General features: G+C 38.2%; 1 protein-coding gene across 1 annotated transcript; it reads left to right on the top strand.

Annotated features, from left to right (window-relative positions):
- Positions 1-984: 984 nt before the first annotated feature.
- On the top strand, positions 985-8,058 carry LOC119418333 (adenylate kinase 7-like). Its single transcript, XM_037685601.1, has 18 exons — positions 985-1,124; positions 1,209-1,358; positions 3,953-4,067; positions 4,221-4,315; positions 4,405-4,515; positions 4,624-4,707; positions 4,802-4,890; positions 4,970-5,060; positions 5,198-5,275; positions 5,487-5,636; positions 5,821-5,949; positions 6,088-6,190; positions 6,494-6,622; positions 6,701-6,772; positions 6,856-7,035; positions 7,486-7,703; positions 7,775-7,933; positions 8,023-8,058. The coding sequence occupies exons 1-18, from the start codon at positions 1,047-1,049 to the stop codon at positions 8,056-8,058; spliced, it is 2,067 nt and encodes a 688-aa protein (XP_037541529.1). The 5' UTR covers positions 985-1,046.
- Positions 8,059-24,279: the final 16,221 nt, after the last annotated feature.

Raw genomic sequence — 24,279 nt, forward strand, 5'->3', positions numbered from 1 at the left:
GTATCTAGAACCATTGAAAAACTAATGGTGGTATCAGCTAAAAAAAAAAAAAAAAAAAAAAAAAAATCAAACTAGCAACGTTTTGTTAACTAATAATGAACACTTAAGCTTGATATTTTAAAAGTTTCCTATTATACCGAAAGCAAAAGAGATTAATTTTAAAGTTCTCAGTAGAATACAGCATATACCCTTCTGCTAATTATGTAAACATGTTGGTTTTGAGTGCAAAGATCGCTAATTCTGTAACAAACATGTTGAAACAACAGACCAAATATTCTATGAATGCATAATTAATTTTGGGATGATTTACATCATTGGTTAACTAAATATGTAAAAAATTCCAGATTTTAAAATAGAAAATGTTATATATGGATTTCTTGTTAAAAATTAAAAAAACTGAACATGATCTGATAATCAACTCTATAGTCATTTTAGAGAAGTTTTTTTTTTTGACAGAAAAATTGATCCCTTAAGTCCAAACCAAACTTTGTTGCCTTTCACAAAGAACTGCACTTTTTTTTTCATTATGGGAAAAAAGACCTTATTAAAACCTTATTCTATTTATTTATTAATTATAGAATTATTATCATCATTATTATTGTTATTATTATTATTATTAGTTTTACTTAGTTGTACCTTACTATTTATACTTCTTGTGCGTTCATTGTTCTCACCACCTGACTGTAATGATCTTCCAAAAGAAAAATAGTACGAAAATGTAAAAAGAAAAAAAAAAATAATAATAACAATAATAATGATTATAATAATTCTATAATTAATAAATAAATAGAATAACGTTTTATTCACTTCCGGTTGGGATTAACGTAAAATGACGTCTTACGTTTTTATTTTTTACGTACAAGCAGCTCTGCGTTTCATTGGCTCAACGTTAGCAACCGTTTGGCGTCCTTAGCAACAGGAAGGACGAGGCCGAACGGATTATTTTGTGCTTTTGTCGTTATAAACACAATAAAATAGCCACTTTACGTACTTAGTTAGTAGTTTGAATCTTTAAAGAATCTGTTTATTTATTTATTTATTTTTAAATGGACGACAAAAAGCAGCAAGCTAAACGATTTTTTGTCAACGACGTCGACGGATATTCTTCAAAGCACATTGCGAAGGTAAAGTGGAAAAAGGTGAAAACACACAAAAAAGCCACTTATCAGTCAGGAGTTTGTAGTAATTTCTCCGAACTCCTTGGAAAGTTTTTGTCAGCATGTGAAGCTGGAGATCCGTCTGAGGGTGGAGACACGGAGGAGACGTTGTCCTCCCCCGGAGAAGAAACCGCTTTTCACGTCGTAGGAACCGTTTCCTCATCCTCTGACGAGTTTCACTTTCTACACGAACAGTATGAGGTGAGGGAAGTCTCTGCACTGAAATGTGTAGCTAAATTATGGAGGCTTTATTGTATAATCTATCATTTAAAACAGTTGTTCAGGGGTTTGCAAACTGTGGCTCTGGGGCCAAATGTGGCCCTCAGACACAGCTGCAGTGGCTCTTTGTAACTTTGGCCACATATGGCATAAACCTAAGTAACATTTATCTCTACAATGACAACAGGAAATTGTACTTTTGTCAAATTTACAGTCCAGATATTTGCATGAAATCTTATAATTTATTTTCAAGTGGTGCTGATGATAGGTGCTTCATTGGGCTGCCAGTGGAAACTCTTTTTTTTTTTTAGCTGACATTAGCAGACAGAATCAGTCATTATAAATGCAGTGCACACCCCGCTCTCTTTCAGCACCAGAATTAGCTGAATGTGGTACAGTAATCCCTCACTTATCGCGGGTGCTCCGTACCTTGTCCCTGCGCGATAAGTGAAAAAACAGGAAGTAGGGAGACAGTAGTTCAAGTTCAAGTACAGCAAACTTTGTCATATGTGCCAGGCTGCAATCACATTCATCACCTGTTACTCCCAATCTCCCTCCTTAAATTAACAATTTCAATACTGTAATATTTTAAATATTGTTTATTTAAAACATTTCATTATTTAAAATTAAATTGTAGATAAAAAGTGCAGCAGGATGTCAAAGGGTTAACCCATGGGCGTCAGAAGCATCTGTAATGTGGGGAGTGGGGACACTATAGTGTGTGTGTGCACGCGCGCGCCATTGTCCAAAAATTGTACACTGTACAAAAAAAAGCAACATTTCATCTCGATTTCCTTACTTTAATTCCATTTAAAGCATGTTTCTCACCAAGTTTGTGTAAATTCAGCTGTTTTAAAGACATTTGAACTATAATGCACTACAGGTCGGCACTATTTGTGTTTATAAAGAAATAACAAACATCACCGCTGGACTTTTTTTTACTTGTGTTCAACACTACTCATCTAAAAGATGTTTCTCATGAAGCTTGAGGACAATAAGGTGTGGGGTTTTTAAGGACATTTCAACTTTAATGCACCTGAACACACAGCGTCTCTTACACCTGCAGCGTCTTACAGCGTCACAGTTACTGCTAAGATAAGATGCTACAGACGTAGCGCTCCTCTCAAGCATCCTTCTAACATTATATGTTTATGATCAACCCCCGGTCAGCAACTGCCCGCACTAAACCTGCTAAACTGGTGAGCGATCAGCACAGAGGTGTCTCCGTCTCCTCCACCTGTCATCAGCGTTCTCTACCAAGGCAGGAGGAGCAGAGCCCTCTGCAGGTTGGTGGAGAGTTGGGGGTAACCAGGAAAACCTGGAGTGGATTTTAGTGGTTTGAGTATTCTCCTATTAATTGAGTGGAATGGATTTGTTCACGAAGAAAGAAACAGCTCCGTCTGATCTAATTTTTTATAATGGGGTGGTGGTGGTGGTGGGGGGGGGGGGGGTGTCCAAATGAACGTTTTTTGAATGTGGGGGGACACGTCCCCTTCACATAATGGTTGCGACGCCTATGGGTTAACCCACGCAGCAGCAGCACGGAGCAGAAATGTGCTTCTTGATCAATTGCACTGTAACAACAGAACATAGAAGTTCTAAAATAATTAAAAATAACCGAACACTTTTACATTTTGTGATTATGACGATTTTTACAATGTGACATACTTTGAATTTTAAGTTGGAAGACAAAAGTCGATCGGTGCATTTGGACAGCAAAGGGTTAACGCTTCACACAACCGAGGCAGCAGGAGAAATGTGTGCGTGGCAGAGAGTGGAGATCATGACAGGCTGCAGGAGGGAGCTTCCCCCTGCACTTGTGGGCTGCCCACAGGTGCAAAATCGTTTTAAATAATTTATTTTAAATAAACTATCCATGGCTCATCCATCAATCGGCCAACTGTGCCATGTCCAATCTTACTTTGAAAAAACGCGATATAGCAAATCTACGAAAAATGAACCACGGAGTAACGAGGGACAACTGTATAGATTTTCAGTTAAACGTCTTCAAAACTCTTCTTTTTATGCAACTCTCTGAACGAAGTTGTTCCCAAAAATCTCAAAATAAATCACTAGAAAATTCAAATCTTTCAGCAAACTTAAGGCAGACTGTTGTAAAAGTAGGAAGTACTTTTGTGCATTGGATATTGCAGCTTTCAAGAGGTTACAATATAATGTAACATGCAGCAGGACATTATTAAAAATAAAAGAAAAGTAGAAATATGGATCTGACTTTATGAAAACCTATAGTGTTTTCAGCGTTTGGTCTTTTGAAAAATTAAGTAATAAAGAACCTGATGATTGAAACTTAATTTCCTTTTTCATCTAAATGTTAAGGCTCAAGTAGATTCTGTGGATATATTTTAATTATATTTATTAGCAGAGATGGTAATAAATTGCTCTTTCAGTAATAAAGGTTGCAGACCCCTACTTTGGTTTTGGGCCCTTTTACTTTACATGACTTTGGAACAAGATTTTTTTTGTTAATACAGCTTTAAACAAAAAATTAAGTCAATTTCTGATTGATGGCAGGTGAAACTGGTTCCCTAATAAGGTTGTTTAATCTTTTTTACTAGTCCCCACCCAGAGAGGAGCTTTTGAGGCACCTGCTGGACTGTGATGTGGTGGTGTACAACATCTCAGAAAGGTCAACACAGCAGCAGGTTGATGAAGCAACGTGGGCAATAACAGGTGAAGTCGTGGCATGTGAAGATTATTTAAAGAACTGACCTAATGACACTATACTTACAGCTGGAAAATGTTACATCAACAAAAGTTTTACAATGATGGGATCAAATAGCACACAGAATATATTTTTTACACCTTTTTATCTTTAACAAACAGCACTTCATGCCAAAATGGAGCAATTTAAATCCAGGAAAATGTTCATCTTAGTGTCCACGGTGATGACGTGGGCCTTGACCAAACCTCAAGAACCAGTAATGCTTAAAACATAAATCATAAAAAGCAATCGCAACACAAAGTTTTCCAAAAACGCACCCATTAAGTTCATGTTTTTTCTTCTTAGGACAACGCAGAAGCCATTTTCTCAGAGGAAGAGTTCAGAAGTAGAAGGCCTCATCCAAGTTTCAGGAACCACAATGATCTGGAAAAACGTGTGCTCAAACTGACCAAAGGGGTTAGTGATATTCATACTGGATGAATATTTCAATGTCTACCAAAAAATATTCCAACAAAAGTACCGGATGCTAGAAAATACTAAAAAACTTCTTCTTTTTTTTTCTAGAAAAAGTCTAAGCTCACTGGTTACGTTGTAGCAGCAGGACTTCAGTATGGAATGGAGGAGAACCTTTTCCACTACTTTTTTAAGGTAAATGTTCAAATATTAACATAAATTGTCTATAGCATTTTACACCTCAACTTTGTTTGTGTTTGTTCTGTATTTTCTTTTTTTGTATTTTTAGATATCTTGGTTGCTGAACGTTCCAAAGGTTCCTATATTTGGAGATGGCACCAATTATGTTCCTATGATTCACGTTTATGATCTTGGAGGGTAAATTTAAATACCTGCATTTGTTTATACTCAAAAAATGTCAGATCAGAGTTGAAATTTCTGTATTTTTTTTTCACAGAGTGATTCAAAACATCATTGAAATGAGACCAAAGTCAAAATACATCCTTGCTGTTGATGATTCCAAAAACACTTTGGAAGATATTGTCAAGGTAATTATTTTACCAAAGCATTACGCAAGTTCAGGAAAATAAATCAGCATGTCTTGTGTTTTTAACTGAGAACTGCAAAAAAAACAACAAATTGACAAAAACACAACCAGACAAAGCATCTTTTATTTGAACTCCAGAGGATAAGTGGCGTTCTGGGACCAGAAAAGGTCCACAAGATGTCGCTGCAGGATGCAATAACCATGGAGGCTTTTAAGGTACATGATTTCATCAGGTTTTTGTAGAAGGAAGTTGGTTTCTTATGCACTACAGCTCAGTTTTTGTATTGATTTGTCATTTATGTGCTGTCTTTTCTCCAAAACACAAACAAACCCAGTGAAAAATATAAAACAGGCTCAAACTCTAACCTAACAGAGATCTGTTTGTGTCTGTTGCATATTTTGTCAGTAAGTTTGCGTCTAATTTCAGCCGGGGGAATTGGATTGTCTCCGTATCAACCTCCGCCTGGATGCAGTAGTTGTGAACGACACATTTAACCTTAACTGGACGTGCCGGTCTGGGATGGTGGAGAAAATGGAGAACATAGTGCAGGAATACAAAGACGCCAGGCAGCTTTTTGTGAGTGTCTATGCTCCAAATGAATCATTACCACGATTATTCGTGTTTGTAAGACTTTGTAAACTAAACTGAGAGCCAGTTTAATGTTTCCACATTACATTTTTATGAGTTTATTGGAGAAACGCTGTCATTTCCCCTCATTTCAGCCTTGTGTTGCATAAAACCACCCCCCTTTATTCTTTAGCCAGTTAAAATATGCCTTCTTGGACCTCCAGCTGTGGGGAAATCCACTGTGTCTGAGAAGCTCTGCCAGCATTACAAAATACATCACATCCACGTTAGAGGAATCATCGAGGAGAAAATGACACATCTGGTCAGTGGGAGCAGGAATATCTAATTCTACTGCCTTTAGTTATGAAAACTGATGTAATGAATAAACTAAAGATGCTCACATAGTTTATAAACAGACATTTAATGTTTGTCTCATGTCTTTTTTTTTTTTATGCTGCAGACGAAGATAATAAATGGAGTTGATCCTGAAATTGATAGGGAAGAAGTAGCAGCTGCACAGAAAATGATGGAAAACATTAACGAAAGCTTGGAAAAGAATCATGGTTGGTCAAAACAAACAAAAAAAAACTTCTCTATACAAAAGTTATAAAGCTGAAAACTACACACTTTGATGTGATTTATGATTTGACTGATGAAAAATGGAATTAAAATGTTTTATTTCTTTAATGTGTGGGGACCAGCTTGTGGAAACTTCTGGTAACAAAGTGCAGTATGTGTATGCTTTCATGAAGTTTTTTTTTTTTTTTTAAAGGGTTTACTGAAAAAAATGGATGTTGTGCATCTGTGTTGAATTTTTTTGTGTGTATTTTAAAAATGGTGAGCTTGTCACTCCTTTTATCCATCAGGCCGACTGGCTGAACACCAGATCTTTGACATTTTGCAAGAAAAACTGAACTCTAAACCATGTAGGAATCACGGGTTTGTACTTGACGGCTTCCCTAAGACTTATGAGCAAGCAAGGATGATTTTCTCTGGTGAGTTTGATCAAAGAATGCACTTCTTGTCAAGTTAAAGCCTTTGTTTGGTAGTTTACTCCTGTTTCTTTTGCTCAGATAAGGAACCAGAGAACAAGGATACAGAGTTGATGTCTTTAGTCCCCTGGTACAACAAAACCATCACTCCAGGTTCTGACATTAACTCAGAACTAAAGTGAGAAGGTCCAAACTCGCAGGTGATAGAACAGTTTTGTTTCTAAACTTTATTGCAGAGTACGTGTTTGCTCTCGATGCCTCTGATGATTTCCTGACCAGTCGAGTGCAAAGGCTACCGGAGAGGGTCGCAGAGGATGAATTTGTACCCCGACTGGAGAGATACAGACAACTCAGCCAAGCTGAGGAAACACTGTTGGACTTTTTTGATCACCGTGAGATTCATCCAGAACACATAGGTAATGTCTACTCAGACACTTTAGACCAGTGGTTCCCAACCCTGATCCTTAAGGAACACCATCTTGCATGTTTCAGTTGTTTCTCTGCTCCAACACGCCTGATTCAGTGGTTTAAGTTTGTCAGAAGCCTGTTAATCACAAATAGGTGTGTTGGAGCAGAGGAACAACTAAATCAAGCAGGGTGGTGTTCCTCAGGGACCAGGGTTGGGAACCACTGCTTTAGGCTACATGGAGTCAGACACAAAAAAATGTTTTTAGTCTCTTTTTACTTTTTGCGACAAGCAATAAATAATGTTTTCTCTTGTGTCGGTATGTTTGGATGTATTTAAGTTTTTTTTAAGTTTGGACTTTTGCAACTGATTTGGTCTTGCCTCACTTCATGATGGCTGCCACAGCTAATCCACATAACTACAACTTAAACTCCATTAATGATGTCTTTGTGTCCTCCAGATGTCAGTACAGATGATTCAGAGTGCGCAGATGTTATGAAGAAGGTAATAGAGATTGTAGGGGTTCCTAAGAACTACGGCCCGAGTCCAGAGGAGCAGGAGGAGGAGAACCAAAGGAGAGAAGATGAGAGGAGGCAGAAACTGGCTGCAGAGGCTGTCGAGAGGAAACGCAGGAAAGCAGCTGCGCTGGCTGAGATGTCAGCTCAGTACGAAGAGTGGGTAAGTCCAGACTTTACGGAAAGTCATTGTCTGAATAAAGTCCTGACTGGAAGGTGAATTACGTTCATCAGCAGAAGAATCTGTCGGAGGTGAGGCGACAGGAGAGCGAGCTGCTGGAAGCTCAGGCTCTTCCTCTGAGAAACTACCTGATGAAGCACGTGATGCCTTCACTGAACGAGGCCATGTCAGAGTGCTGCAAAATCAAACCCGAAGACCCCGTGGACTTCCTGGTACTTAGACAGTAAACTGTAAATAATTTTAAACCACTGATTATCACTGGATCAGTTTCCTTTCACTGTGTTTCGTTTTGTTTTTGCAGGCTGAACATCTTTTACACAACAACCAACAAAAATAATCAGTTGATGGAGGAGGCGATACAGTACTTAAATACTTAAAGTGTTGCAAAACATTAAAATAACTGTGATAAACAAAATATTTCATTTGTAAGTTGATACATTTAATTCACTTAATATATTTGTGTACTTGTTGAGGCTCCGTACTCGGCAGATAAAGATTGTGAAAACTTCAGCCGAGTTGCAGAAATATTAAATTATAATGTAAACACAAAATAAAATGTGCATTTTAAAGGCAGATTTGAGAAAACAAAAAAAAAGACATACTACACAAGATGCCAATATGTCATTCATGTGCATTCATTGTAATTACAACGTTGATAAAACATTAAATTTTGCAATTATTTTTCATTCATTCAACCTTTAGTTATACAGGCTAGTCTCGTTATAAATGTAAATGGTTTACATGTTTATGTGGAAAACCCTTCAGCTCTTTGAAAACAGATCAGAAGACACATCCTCCATCAGTGGGTCCTGGTGGTGAATTTAAACTGAGCTGCAGAAGACCACAGCTGGACAAACTTTACTAAAGCTGCCATTTAATCCTTCAGATTACCCATAAAGCGTCAGTTCTGTGTGTTATCGTTGAAATAGTTTTATCTAGACAGAGGTACAAGTATCACCTCGAATAAAATTACAATTAAACTGTACTGCGCGTGTTTGTGGTCATGAAGCGATCCACAGAAAACTGTTTGCTTCAAGATGAAGGAGAACAAAGAAAGTCCAGAAGACAAGTAAAAACTTCAAGTGAAACAGTTAAAATAACTGAAGGAAACCAGGAAAGACGAATAAGTAGGAAGAAAACAGCTGAGTTTTTATGTATGTTTATCCCATAATATTTTATTTAACACACTTTAAAGGTAACCTAAAGCAAACATACTGCCTCCATGCAGGTTTCCACTCACTCACAGCTCAGAAGCTCCAGATGGTGAACGAGTCAGCTCAGACTGGGCTGCAGAGCCAGAACTTACTGGAAGAAGAATTCACTGACTTTCTGCAGCCTCAGGTAAAACTACCGTATTTTTCGGCCTATAAGTCGCAGTTTTTTGCATAATTTACGTCCTGTGACTTATACACCGAAGCGACTTATATATGTTTTTTTTTTCTGATATTTATAAACCAATTTTTGGCTGAGATACGAGATATTCATTCTGACTGAAAATATTAAACACTACCATTTTCATTCACTAGATGGCACTCAAGTTTGGCATGCCGTTGTGTCATGTAATAGGGAAAAGTGGCTATTAATGACACATTCGGCTTGCCACAGCCTGCCACCTTCATCCAGCTCCAGGATCATGACTGGAGCAACTGTCAAATCAGCTTAATTTTACTGCTCTGCCCCAGCAAAATGCAGCTAATTTGACCATTAAATGCATTTAATAAGTAAAAGTTCAACTGAGACACACCTTTACTATAAAGTCGAGCAAACAAATAATTGTTTTTAGGTGGTTATCTTGTTAAATTTTGAAGAAATGCACAACGACTCATCCCTCTGCGCGCTTCCACGAATCGGGTTTTGAAATGCAGCTGATTTGACCGTCAAAGTGCATTTATTAAGGAAAAGTTAGACTGAGACACACCTTTACTATAATTTCGAGCAAACAAATAATTGTTTTTAAGCGTCAATCTTGTTAAACGCTTGTTAAAGTCCTCCCGTACACGCTCCCGCGGCCGCCATTTGGCAGCCAATCGATTTTTGGCACACCACCGGCTCACATTTCCGGTTTGTCAGTGGTGACGCATAATAGATGCGACGTGTACGGCGAAGCGACATATTTATGTTTTTTTCCACTTTATTAAACAGATTTGGACTGATGCAACTTATACGGCGGTGCGACGTGTACGGCGGAAAATACGGTAATCACACAGTTAACAACTCCAAAACAAAACCTTAACAACTGAAAATGTTAATTATGGTAGATTTTTATAAAAATGGAAAGAAATGGTTTGTGGTGTACCTTGTGTAAAACAATAATATTTATTAGTATAAAATAGTTTTATGTTTTGTTTTAATGGATGAGGTCGCTAAAGACAAAACCGTCAGATGTTGATTTCAATTTCCATGAAACTTTTCCTCTTAAAGCTGCTCTTTTAACATTGGGTGGCACAAAGTGTCGTGGATTAAAGAGCAGATTTTGTTCCAAATTTGCCTTAAGTTAAGACAATGTATTAAAAAAAAAAAAAATTCTTGCTATGCGAGTTCAACTATACGGCAGTAAAACAGACCTTTGGTACTGATAGTGTTGTAAAATATGCCATAAAGGTGTTTCTTGGGTTGTTGTGGTCACTTAGGACGGTCTGATCTTTGCTTTGTGGTTTTTATCTGGCACATTACCACCGCTGCCTTCCTTGTGCATTTCTTTCAGTGCATGAGATGACAATAAGGTTTAAACGACAGCAGGTTTTAATGGAGCCCTCTGCTGAATGTAAGGTCTTTGCAGACGCTCATGTCACATGTTTTCAGTTAATTGTACAGTTTGAAATAGTTTGCAGTCCTTTTTTAAATTATTCCAACATGCAAACGGAAAACACATGCAGGTGCACACAGCCACTAAAATCAGACGCAGTCAGCCACGTCAGAGTTGTGTTGTCGTTTTTAATCTGTGGTGTTTACTAGAAGCACGGTTGAGCAGTGGTTAGAGTTGTAGCCTCACGGCAAGAAGGCAACAATCACCTCCAGGTCTGGGGCCTTTCTGTGTGGATATTCATGTTATTCCTGTGCATATGTAGGTTTTCTCCCACAGAACTAAAACATGACGTTAGGTTCGCCCTGACGACGGGTGAGCGTGCCAGTAGTCATTTGTCTCTATGTGTCCCTGTGATGGACTTGTGACCTGTCCAGATTGCCATTTGGAGTCACCTCAATTCAAGATGGCCGTCACAGTCCATTTACCTTCAAAACCTAATTAACACTAGTCAACAACAACAAAAAAATCTATAACTTTGTCTCTTCTCAGCATAAAATTATTTTAGTTTGAAACTCTGACACGACAGGTGGCGGGCCTTTAATTACATTATGGAGTATATTACTTTATATCCAAGAATAACCCCAGCTGTGCTTACGTTAAGTGATAAAAATAAACACTTAAAGAGTTTAATAAGAACATTCTTGGGAAAAACATCAGCTCACAGAGCTAACATCCAGCGGTCATGGTTGGTCTGCCATCATGGCTGCTGTCCAGTTTTCCTTCAGGATGAAAGGACTGGAGGAAAAGTGAGAACTTCCAGCTGAATGAGCGATGCAGCAAAGAAATGCATCAATTTATTTTTTGTTACTGTCCGTGCATTCAGCCCTAAGAGACTCTTCCTCTTCGCTTTTGGTTTATCTGTTTTGTGCGAGTCATTAAAGTTCTTCTTTAGACTGCAACCTATTTTATTTTTTTAATTTGTTAATAAAAACTGCAGGTTAAAAATGACATTAATTTAAAAAAAAAAAAGGCAGAAATGTTAACAAAATCAGAAAAAGTCGTTACTGTCACTCCAGTTTCCAAGAATAATAATCAGAGCTGTCTGGTTATTTTCTGCGTTACTGGCTGTGTAGGAAACATGTTGTCATCTTCTTCACAGTTCAGTCCATCATCCAAGCATTACAAACACGAGACAGAGAGGCCTTATGAAAATGAAAAGCTCTCTTCACTCTGTAAACTAGTAAAATTACCCATGATGCCCAGTGGTCTGCACACTAATCACGTTGTGTGCAGAGACGAGATAAATCAGATACACGTTTGGGGCAAAACGTTATTTTTTTAAATTTCTCATTGAAAGGCCAAAGGTGAGTGATGGTGCAATTGTCCTTGTATGTGTGTTAGTTTGTCTGTCTGTTGGCAAAATATCTCATGAACCACTATGACAGATTCCAGTGAATCTCTCAGGAAGTAGTTATTGGATGGACTTCTGCAACTTATAAACGTTTGGAGTCAGCTCAACCCAAAATGACTGCCACAATCAACTTTAGTCGACACAAACATGTAACAACAAACATGCATTAACAGCAAACCCATATTAACAGCAAACACGTACTAACAACAAACAGGTATTAACAAACATGTATTAAGTTGTAATTTGTTGTGGTAGTAGCTGAGAGTCAGTCACACAACTCCAGACTCTGCATTAACATCTTTGACTACAACTTGGGCAGTTTAAGTTCACTGACAATAATCATTAAAGAAAGAAAAGTCAGTTGGATTGTTTTAGGAAACAAGTGTGTGTGTGTGCGTGCGTGAGTGTGTAGAAGAGTCAGTCGGAGGGCTGTGGTGGTCTCTGACTTGTTGTTTCATCTGCTTGACTTCCAGTCAGGACAAACTCTACCGCCTCTGTAGTGGTGTCTCTCTCTCACACACACACACACACACACACACACACACACACACACACACACACACACACACACACACACACACACACACACACACACACACACACTGTTGAAATTGCCTGCACCACCTCTGTGGTGGTCACCCACACATCTGCTGGTTGCTGAACATGTTAAAAGAGGACCACACACACACACACACACACACACACAGTGGTTCTGATTGGGCCAGGGACAGCAGTGAACCGTCTCTTTTGTTCTATCTGTTGCCTTCACACATTCATGAGTAAACTATTCAACCATCCTGACAATACGTTAACTGTACCGGCCTCCTCCAGGCCGCAGGAACACTTTCCAAATCTGCGTTTAACGACACCGTTTGCTTTAGTTGGAGACAAAAACCCAACATGGCACCCTGGCCCATGACTGTGTACATGTCAACACAGACATGCTCTACTGTGCATGTCGCCCACTCACCCATCAAAGGTCAAACCTCACATGTCTCAGCCTTTATGTTCCCAGTGGGAAAAAGAAATGGTTTTAATAGTTTCCCAAATGAAGTTAAGTCTGCGATCCAGTGGAAGTAAATAAAATTATCACCCACAGCCTTTCGTGTCAAAGTTTTAAACTCATATCTTTTAACTATTTTATTCAAAAGTGACGTTAAATGACGTCATGAGCCAATGAACACTTTTCACTTGAATCTGTCCAGCAGTTCAAAAGATATTTCGCTAATGGACAGACAGTGTTGACAGTGTGTTGTAAAGGAAGTTATTGGCAACATTTTAAGCAAAGATTCTGAGCCACCTGTTAGAGCTCAGCGTTTAGGTTTGGGATCAGTCTCGGCTACTACCACATCAAATTTTAGGTCAATATCTGTAAAACTGAGTGGCATTTTTTGTTTGATGGTTACTCGTTTACGGCAGCCGCATTGGATTATGTTACCTCCAAAAATCAAAAGATTTTTTTTCTGCAAGTTGCACTAAAATTATTCCAGTGATTCATGAGTTATTTTACTAACAGACAAACGCACACAGGGAAAAACGTAATCGTCTGGCTGTAACTTTTGGCAACAGTACGTTTTATATCCCCACTAGTAGGCATTAAACAACTTCGAAAACTCAATTTAGAAATGTATAAAACAAATGAAATGTTGGCTCACAAAATTTCCAGAGTTCAAAAGCCTTTCATGTGACAGTGAGTAAAATAAATGGAAGTCAGAACATCCTCTCACGGTAAATGTCCGTACAATCATAAACACGGAGCTGCACACAAAAACACTATCTCCTGCCAGATGGAGCAGCAGGAGCCCACATGTTCAAAGAGAAAAAATAATCCCAGCTCAGCCCAACATCACCTGCATCGAATTAGCTGCTCGTTCCCAACAAGTTTGTCATTTGATAAGAAACTGGAGAACAAAAGTCGCTGGATAAAGTTAAAAGTTTGAGCAACAGAGTCTGGGATTTATCAGGATGATGCTCCTTTAGAAACAAACTGTTTTTATCGCTCCGACTCGCAGCTGATGAGCTGCTTCCTCAAACTGTTTCAAGTAACTTTACTCATCGTTGTAAAATTATGAGGCAAAACTTTTATCTAGAGTAGAATTTTTGTTTTGTAGAATAATAATTTTTAAAAAGCCAACTCGACAGAATCAAACTGTATTACCCTTCATAATGATTTGTTTAATTAGTGAACATATTAATTTGAAATCCAACTGTTTTAAGTGTAAACAAAGTCCATGCTCAATAATCCAGGTATACAATCCAACAATTTTCAGTCAGGTCATCTGGACAGTTTCTTTTTTTTGTGCTGAAACGTTTCACTTTCCATCCAGAAGGCTTCATCAGTCAGGAAACAACACAAAACTGATTGTTCCCCCAACAGCTTACTCCAAAGTGGAACAAACCAGTTAGGTTGGTGCCAAGTAGAGTGGAGTAAGCTGTTTGGGGGAAGAATCAGTTTTGTGTTGTTTCCTGACTGATGAAGCCTTCTGGATGGAAGGTGAAACGTTTCAGCACAAACAAAAAAAAAGAAACTGTCCAGATGACCTGACTGAAAATTATTGGATGTTTTAAGTGTAATGCTTCCAACTCCTTGATTTTTAGTCAAAGTTGGTTCCACAAGAGAGGAACTGAAAGATAATGATAACTGATAATATTTTCCTCCCCTTCTGCTTTTGGAAACTCTAGGAACCGCAAGTAAGCCTGCAGTCTGAGAGTGAAGTGCTCTATTTGGAAAATATGGAACAATAAGCTCTCGAATATAAGATGGAACTAGGTTGTTGAGGGCTTTGTAGCACTGCAAAACATTAACCATTAAATAACCCGTTCCCTATAGTTGATGAGACTTGTACTATTATAAGTCCCGCCCTATTATAAACTTTCTTGCATCTTATTGGTTGGCTTCTGGATGCCAACCGAAACCCACTTCTTGTAAGCTCCGCCTTGTTTTATTGTTTTTGCAGAGCTGATTGAACTCATGTTGCTCCGCCCACTTTACTCATTCCATTTTTTACACTTCAGAAAAGCTCAGCTCTCACGTCACTGATAGTCGTACAAAGTTAATTCAAGTCAAATTGTGCAGCAACCAGATTGCAACAATCAGTTGCTATGAAGATCCAACTTCTGTTAGTTATTGAATAATGTTTGGGTCACTGATGAAAACGGCCCAAGATCACCTACAATAACATTTTATTTAAACTGCAGAGTCTCATGTTAAATCCTCAGTAATGACAGATCTTTGTGTACAACTTTAATATTAATTGTTGGAATCAACCCAGTTTTTAAAGAAAAAAAAAATCAAATTCAAAATGGTCTGCTATAACTCATCGACATTAACAAATACAAAAACGGATTTAACTCAGTCAATTTTAGAGATTTACATATTAATGGTAAAAGCTGATTTCTGTTTTATTTATATATTTTTTTCCACTTTTATGTTCATATTAAACAGAAAATCCAATTAATTTACACTTTGCAGTCTGCATTGGTGGTCCCTTATTCATTACCTTACCAACAAACAGACCACAGTCAGTCAGGATCCACAACCTCTCCTCCTTCACCATAACCCTCAGCACTGGCTCTCTTCAGGGATGTGTGTTGAGCCCCCTCATGTTTATTCTGCTCACGCATGATTGTGCAGCTACCCATCCAGGCTGTCATATTGTAAAGTTTGCAGATGATACAGCGGTGGTGGGATGCATCACAAACAATGATGAGTCCAGCTACAGGCAAGAGGTGGAACACCTGGAGAGCTGGTGCAAAGAGAATAACATTCACAGCAATGTGAAGAAGCCAAAGGAGATGATTGTGGACTTCCGAAGGAACAAAAACACATACACCCCCCTGAACATAAGAGGATCTGTGGTGGAAGTGGTCTCCAGCTACAAGTACTTGGGTGTACACATGAAAGACAACCTCAGCTGGACCCCGTCTGATAGAAAATGATACTTTGAGATTGTAAAAAGCTGAAAGACTTTTGTGGAAATATCCTCAAATCCATCTCTGAAAGGAGTTCGAAGAGGTCAGGTTTTGTTTTCTTCTTTGTTTACATGACTGTGTGCAAGAACGTCTAATGTGTAGGTAGATGATTGTGTGTGTGTCAAGCTGACATGCTATAATTTTCCCTGACTGAGACCTCGGACTCCCACAAGCCCACCGTCATGCAGCTTTTGAAGCTCGCTCAAGTTTCATTCAATGATCATAGTTTGGTAATATAAATATATCTATGTATTTATCTATTGTGACCCAGAAAATGTTTTTTTAACCTACAGAGTGAGTTGTTGTAAAATAAAATGAATTTGTGTCGAACTTTGTTAGGATAGAGAAAATAAAGAGCAGTGGTCTTCAATTTAAATTTGCCAAAGTCCACCTAAAGAAATTTTTCACTAGGAGTGACTTATATTTAATTTTTATTTTAGTTATAACCATGTTTGCTTTCTTATGCCACCATTTTGTTTTTCAGCTATGTGAAACAGACAGGAATTACTGTAAACACTAGAAAAGCTGTGCCAGCTAATATAAATGACTGTATATGAGGGAAAGATGCACATCTAAAATCAATTACTTGTAAATAAATTACTTACTAATGCTTGAAAAGCTGTGCTGCCTAAACCAACATGAACGTAAATAATGATCTCATTAACAACCGATCTGAGTCCAGATAAGACCTCCTTTGGATATGGATAGGTTCATATGATTGTTTTTAATATTATTTGAAATAATTTTCAAAATAGCTATGTTTACATACACATACGTATGGGAGTGGTGGCGCAGACATCAGAGAAGTTGAGCATATGAAGGTCGCTGGTTCAACTCAGCGGCTTCAGACATTATCAGCTCATTAAAAGGCCGTTATTAGTCGTTCTCATCCGCAGGTTGCAGTCAGACTGTCCTTCCTACCTTCTAGTATATTAAAAGGTACGTTCTTATCGCTGATAATATGCCACTTCACACACAATCACTGCTAATATGCAGGGTCGTCCATGTCTAAAACCAGAATTTTTTTTGTTAACTTTATTTAACCCTTTTCTTAAACCTAACCTTACACCTGACCCAGAGCACTGACCCTAAACTTAACACCCTGACCCTTGACTCTTAACCTAAACACGTGACCCTATTATCAGCGATAAGAACGTACCTTTAAACGTACGAGGAGGTATAGGAGGGACAGTCTGAACGCTTCCCATGGGGATGATAACAACTAATAACAGTCATTTAATGACTGATAATATTCGAAGCAGGTGTTCAACTCCCCATACCAACTAGGGATGTGCGATATGGCAAAAATTCATATCACGATATGTATAGTGATGGGTGGCGGTAACAATATAATATCACAATATGTTTTTGGTATAAAACTTGCAATAGGAATGAAAAAAATCATAGGGTATCCTTTTGCCATCATTTATTTTGAAAACTGCTATACCACAAAATAATCTCAATTAAGAAAATTCCACTACTAGGTCCAGAGAGTTTTTAAATAAAAAACAAATCAAGTATAAGTCTTCTTTCTTGTAGTGCAAAACAGTGCAAAAGATATCAAATGTAGTTTTAGCCACATGTTTAAAACAAAAGAATATGTTGTTAACTCTTAACAGTTTCCAGTCTTCTCACTTGATAAATGAACAGCAACAGAGCAGCATTTTATACTGAAACACTTCACCCTCCAACCGTCTAATCTTCTAGTGGGCGTCTCCTTCCACTTTAAAGAGAGCTGACACAAAATGGCGACCAGTTTCCTCTGTGGCTTTGACCAGAAGGTCTCGCAGTAAAATCACACAACACAGCGGTCTTTTCACAGATTAGAGAGCAGGTTGAACCCTTTTTTTTTTTTTTTCTCTCAAATGCACTCTCTAAAGATGACCAACGAACTTTCGACAAAAAAAAACAAACCCTTTTGACGGAACACAGCGTTTTGCACGTGCGTCTGAATACGAGTACGGCGAGCCGGCCGTAGTTAGCTTGTAGCTTCGTTACTTAGCTCTCGAAGAAAAGGACTTTAACACCACTTACACACAGTTTTCAACTAAACAAAAGTAACAATTAAATCTGGCAACTCTGATTTTACATCAGACACAGCATTACTGCGGTTAGCCGGTAGAATACTGATCTTTATCATGGGCAAAATGTCGTTTCTACCTTGTTCCGTATATTTCGTGCATTCCTAATACCGACAACGTCAAAATGTTGGTGGGAAAGGTGAAACACTCACATCTGTCTCCACCCTCATTTGCCCCAGTCTGGGCCCTTGAGCAAGGTCCTTAACCCCCACCTTCTGCTCCCCCAGGCGCCCTAGATGGCAGCTCTCTGCTCCACACAGAGGGCTGTGGTAGCTCAGTGTCTGTGGTTGCGTCAGGAAGGACATCCGGCATAAAAACAATTGCCAAGTCTTCGTGCGGTTTAGTTCGCTGTGGCGACCCCTGAAGAAGGGAGCAGCCGAAAGGAAAGAAAAAAAAAAAAACATACACATGGTTATATGCAATTAAATTCAGTTATCTACAAAAAAAAAAAGACGTCATGCTGGTATTGTTTGGTTTTAATTACTGAACCAAGCTCAGCGTTAATATATCAAACCTTTGTTGCTTTTTGAAACATATTTATTAATTTTTACATGATTCCATCTGCACATTCAAAAAGAACCAAAAAAAATGAAAGGAAGTGTTGTGGGATCACTTCTTTCTGCAGCTGTTTGGAAACTGAACGTGCAGCATTTTAGTTTAAAACTTTGACATGCAAGGCAGCTGACAAAACAAATTCCTGTCCACTTTGTAATTTTGCAAAACTCTTGCGTTTTGTTTCATGGTTTGACCTCTGAACGGCTAGTTTATGAAATAACCCCGTTTCTTGACATTTACCATGTGCGTCTGTGACTTCACTCAGTAATGTGGTGTGGCAGCTTTAAAACAGACGTTATCTTAAGCGTAATATCCAAACTTTCTCCTGAACATCTTTGCCGAGTCAACTGAGGTCGAACTTTATTCTGAAAACAAAAAGTGGAGCGAAGAGCAGACGGCAGCGAGGTTGAGAGCTGAGCAGTGTCTGAACGCAGCGGTTTCCATTCAGAGCAGCTGGATTTCTGTTATTTTAAAGACGAGAAGGGAAACGAGGACAGGGTTTTATATTGCTGCTCCTCCCAGAAACACTGGACGAGTGTGTGTCTGGACTGGGTCATGTGTTGGGCCAAGGTTTTAAAGAGACTGAACACTTCTCCCCCGTTCCTCACAGGCTTTTGTTTTCAGTTTGTTGTGGAGTTAGACACAGAAATGTCTAAAGCCCAGAATCACCTTGGATCCGCGCTGCCTGGGGAAAATGTGCAGCAGATGTGGCGGATCGGATGTTCGTGTCATGCTTAAACAGAAAACTCACGTTTAGCAGGAACACAACAAACCACCAAATATGCTGCTGCTAAACTGCCAAATGACGAGCAGCGACGCAACACAACCAGATTAGTTGTTTGGCGAAGCTAAAGAGCAAATGTTCACAAACAAAACATTTCAGATTGTAATGAGGGGATTAGATGACTGGTTTCCAGTTTAATTACAAAATCCAGTACGGTACAGACAAGCATGCCTCCCACGGATAAACAAAACAAATCTCTGACACTTGATCCACCTTAAACCTCCGTTGTTGACTCGAAACTGCTTTTTTTGTTGGGGGGAGCATTTAAAAAAATTCATACAAAAGTTAAACTATTTACTGTTTGTAATGAATATTTGTTTGTTGTTCTTGAGGCATTTTGTTTATTGTGTGAATGTTTATGAAGCATTCACACTATTGTGATCCAGTTTTCTTCCGTATGTTTTTCGATGTGATTCTCGTGCCGCAGTTTTCAGCTATTTCAACAAATCATCAAAACGTTCAGCTCGTTCAGGGCAATCCTGCTATGACTTTTGGCATTGGTGCAACTTTAGCTTTTTGAAATATTTAGCCTTTTTTGTCTCATAGAAAATGAATTGAGCTCATTTTACATCCTTCAAATCTTTAGATCTGTTCATAACATTTTACTGCTCCTTTCACATTTTGTTCTGCTTCAGCTTCTTTCAGCTTCTTTGTGCAAATTTCAAAGTTTTTCTCAGCTACTTTCAGCTGTTTTTCCAGCCATCTTGTGCTCCTTTCAGATTCTGCTAACTACATTTTTGTACTTCTTTCTGCTAATGTCAGCTTGTTATGCTCCTTTCAGATTATTTACGCAAATTTCAGCTTTTTCTGCTATTTCAGCTACTATTTAGCTGTTTTGTGCTAATTTTAGTTTTGTCAGATAATTCCACATTTTTTGCACTCATTTCAACTTTGTTCAGCCTAACTCAGCAAAAATGTGCTCGCTCCGCTTCCTTCTAGTAATTTAAGCGTCTTTCTGCCTATTTAGCTACTTATCAGCTGTTTTTGCCAATTTCAGTTTTTTTCAGAGAATTTCCGCTTCTTTGTGCTCATTTCAGCCTAATCTGACGAACGTGTTCTTTCTACTTCTGCCAGTTTAAGCTTGTTCTAGCTTTTCAGCATTTCTTAGCTAGTTTCAGCTGTTTTCTAATGAATTCAAGTTTTTTGTAGTAATTCATGCTACTTTCAGCCTAATTAACTTCTTTCTGCTATTTTCAGCTTGTCCATTCAGTTTATTTCTACTAGTTTCAGATGTTTAAGACAAATATTTATTGATCCTGCAGGAATTTGTTGTACAAGAAATCTTAAAATTGTTGTAAAGGAAGTTTCAGCTACTATTTAGCTGTTTTTTTTGCTAATTTTAGCTTTTTCAGCTAATTCCACAGTTTGCTAGCTCATTTCAGCTCTTTCCACTACCTTATGGCAGTTAAGCTTATTTCTGCCTTTTCAGCTACTTTTATGCAACTTATTTAGCTAATTTCAGCTTTTTTTTTTTTAGCTAATTTAACTATTTCTGTTCTCATTTCTGATTATTTAAACCTAATTCAGCAACTATGCATTATTTTTGTTTTCTTCTGCTAATTTAGACTTGTTCTTTCTTTCCAGCTAAAATTGGGCAAGTTGTTGTTGTTTTTTTTAGCAATTTCTTCAACAATAAGTATTCACACTACATTTTCGCAGGAAATGCAATTTCTCTAGTTTAATTAGGTTTCATCTGATATCCCACTGTCACGTAGTGCTCAGTGCATGTGTTGATTGGGGCTTTGGGCTACTACCACACCAAGTTTTTGTAGAAAAAATGACTTTTAGCTAGTTTTGTGTTGATCATTATGGCGGCCATCTTGAGTCAGGTCATCTCCAAAAGGTGATCGATTCTACACGTCAACACAATTTATACTTTTTGCAAGATTCATTAAATACTAGTGATTCATGCGATATGTTTGCAAAAGTACTGACAAATACACAGACACATGCATAAATATTACTACTCAGAATAATAGGGATCAAAATGCAGGCTGGTGAATCAAGAAATAAAGTATAAAACTGACAGCATGGCATTCGGACACAAAGAAAATAATCTAGCAGTAATAAAAATAAGAATTTAAACCCCACTAAACTTAAACAATGAAGCAAAACCTGGATGTTCATAAACTAAAAGAGGACTAACAGGGTGCAGGCGTGATGATCATTAAAGTATGAGCAGGTGTACTGTGAGAAGACGAACTTAACAAGAAAACAAGTCTCTGAGGCTAAAAAACTAAATAAAAAGATGAACTTAGCAAAATGTAACACAAAAGTCATCTTCAACCTGAGAAGGTTCATTTAAAAAGTAGAACAGTCTCAGTTATTGTTGCTTTTTTTGGTACGTCCATATTACCAACGAACAGTTTGTTTTTACAGTTACTTTTTTTAAAAGTTATTTCATCGTCATACACACAGAGAGAGACACCTGAGCCCCACTGGAAGGTCCAGTGTGTTTGTTCAGCTGTAATGAGCTCTTTGGGGGACCGTCAGGTCAGCGGTTAGCTAACGTTTCAAATTGTGAGCGGAGCGCGATTTGTGTTTGTGTTAGTCGGTTAGGTAATGTCTCTTTGTGTCACACCCCGCTTTATTTCACGTTTAACAACTGAAATCACACAACCTGATGGGATGTAAATATTTCTTCTGATTATTTTAACTTTTTTCTGCAGGAAGCCATAAACTTTAAAAAAAAAAGAAAGTATTCCTTCTAAAAATGCACCAATATTTACAGTCAGGCACTAGAAACGTAAACGGTTCAGTTGTCGATGTATCGAAAAAAATTACATCAAAATGTGTTTGTTATGATTAAAATTATTCAGTTGATTTGCTGCCAGATGTTGTGGTTTGTAGGTATTGGAACCAGAATTACAGACCGGACACAAAAAGCTGGAGTAAAAATAAATTAACGATGTATTAACAAGACGTAGCAGCAACGAGAAAACAACAATGTGAAACGACAGGAGGAGAACGATCCCCGTCATGAAGCAAACACAATCCCACACTGCAGCTACGGTGAAGACTGGAGGACTATGAGGACTGATGAGAAGAGTGGAAACAGCTGGGCTGATTGATAACAGGGAACAGGTGTACGTAGGTGAGGCAGACCTTGGAAAAAAGGCTAAAGGTCATTATTAACTGAGGGAAAGATGCTGAGAATAGCCGGAAACACGGGAGGCCATGAAACAAACTGAGCACAAAAAACTTGGAAACTCAAAAACACACGGATCCAACACGAAGAAACTTAAACTGCCACACCGCTCGTTAATTCTGGATTAAACTTGTTCGACAACAAAAATCATAGTAATAGATCTCGTTGTTGCTTATAAATCCTCAGACACACAAATTACTCAAGAAGTTTTAGATTTTGTCGGCAGATCTACTGAAACTAACCAAAGCAACAGAAGTTTGACAGTCGAGAGCATTTTATCTCTATTTCTCCTCCATTGTCCTAAAACAGATAAAAACAACTGTGACTGATCGAGTTAATGCAGACCTCTTCTTGTTTGATTTGAGGAGGGCCAAATACTTCCTGCTACAGAAAAACAGGCACAAAGCTCAGATATTTAGTTTATTTTTTTTTATAAATAATTAAGAAACCTTTGGTTTTCTAGATAATGAAAATCTCTAAATAGGGACAAAATGCAGCAAATGATTCAATCTTTGACAAAAAAAATGGTTTAATATTGGTGCAAGAAAACAAACAAAAAAAGGGAATTAGTTTCCTATTTCATCCCAGTTTGACTAATAATTATCAAGGGATTGTCATTTATAAACAACAAAGAAAAAAATGTTTGCATTAGTGTTTACCGATCATTTATAGTCCAAACAGAGACACGAAGCTGATGGTGAGGATGAAACACAAAATCAGGCGTTTTTTGAAGACTGTAATGGTCTTTTAAAAAGATTTTAATAATAATGTTGAAATCTGTGATTTTAGCTTATTTCTTATAGTCTTTTGTGTTGATAGTTTTATTTGACCCTGTTTACACGGACATAAGTAATCGGATTAAACGGCCATTTGGAATAAAAATGCGTCATGTAAACGCCACATTCGGATTATTCTTTGTCGATTCAGCTCGATCCAAATGCATCTGTAATCCAAATGAGAGGGGTGGTTTATGCCGATTCATAATCTGAACGGTGTGCATGTAAACACTTAATCTGATCATTTTATTTATCATTTTTCGTCATTTCTTTCTTAGTTTTCTTTACAGTTTTTGTTGGATGTAACTGGGACCCTGTGTACATAGTTTCGTCCCACCTCATGTACCACATGTGATGTGAATGACAAATAAATCTCTGACTCTTTATTCTGATGGTGGAAAACTGACCTGACTGCGCATGTGCGACCTGTCAACTTCACGTGTTTCCACCTGGCTAGACGCCAATATGTTGGGGAAGCAAAACTGGTCGGTGACATTTCTACTAGAAACTTTGAAAGAGCTCAAAATGACCTGTAGCTCGGTCGGGGAGCGCAGCAACGTCTCCACCGTCATTAAAACCTGTCGCGGGTCCATTTTGGGCGCTCAGGTTTGTTTATGTTCGTAACGGAAGTGGAACTTCTTCTTCTGTGTGTTTTTTTAAGGAAAGTTTACCGCTCTGCGCATGTCAGGACTTCTGTTCTGAATAAAAGCTCGCTGCGTGTAAACGCTCATGGTGAACAGAATGTGCCCACGTGCATGATACATTTGGATTATTTAATCCAAATACATTTCAATCCGATCAAAGAATTTTGTGCATGTAAAACATAGCTACTACTGTGTTTGTGTTTCCCCTGTGCCGTTAGTCAGTTTCTTGGCAGCACGACGGCTCAGTGGTTTAACTGTTGCCGCACAGCAAGAAGGTCCTCGGTTCAATTCTCAGTTGGATCTTGGATCTTTCTGTGTGAAGTTTGCATGTTCTTCTCGTGCTTGCATGGGTTTTCTCCAGGTGCTCCGGTTTCCATCCCACAGATCAAAAACGTGCATGTTAGGCTGCTTCAGGCCTCCCTTGTAAAAGAGATCTGTGAT

The sequence above is a fragment of the Nematolebias whitei genome, chromosome 12 (assembly GCF_014905685.2).
Source record: "Nematolebias whitei isolate Nwh7 chromosome 12, NemWhi1, whole genome shotgun sequence".
NCBI lineage: Eukaryota > Metazoa > Chordata > Actinopteri > Cyprinodontiformes > Rivulidae > Nematolebias > Nematolebias whitei.

Excerpts from the sequence above, each read along its gene's own strand:
- LOC119418333 (XM_037685601.1), top strand. The coding sequence starts at position 1,047 with ATGGACGACAAAAAGCAGCAAGCTAAACGATTTTTTGTCAACGACGTC. Across the intron at positions 6,191-6,493 it reads AAGCTTGGAAAAGAATCATG|GCCGACTGGCTGAACACCAG; the intron begins GTTGGTCAAAAC and ends TTTATCCATCAG. Across the intron at positions 7,704-7,774 it reads CAGCTCAGTACGAAGAGTGG|CAGAAGAATCTGTCGGAGGT; the intron begins GTAAGTCCAGAC and ends TACGTTCATCAG.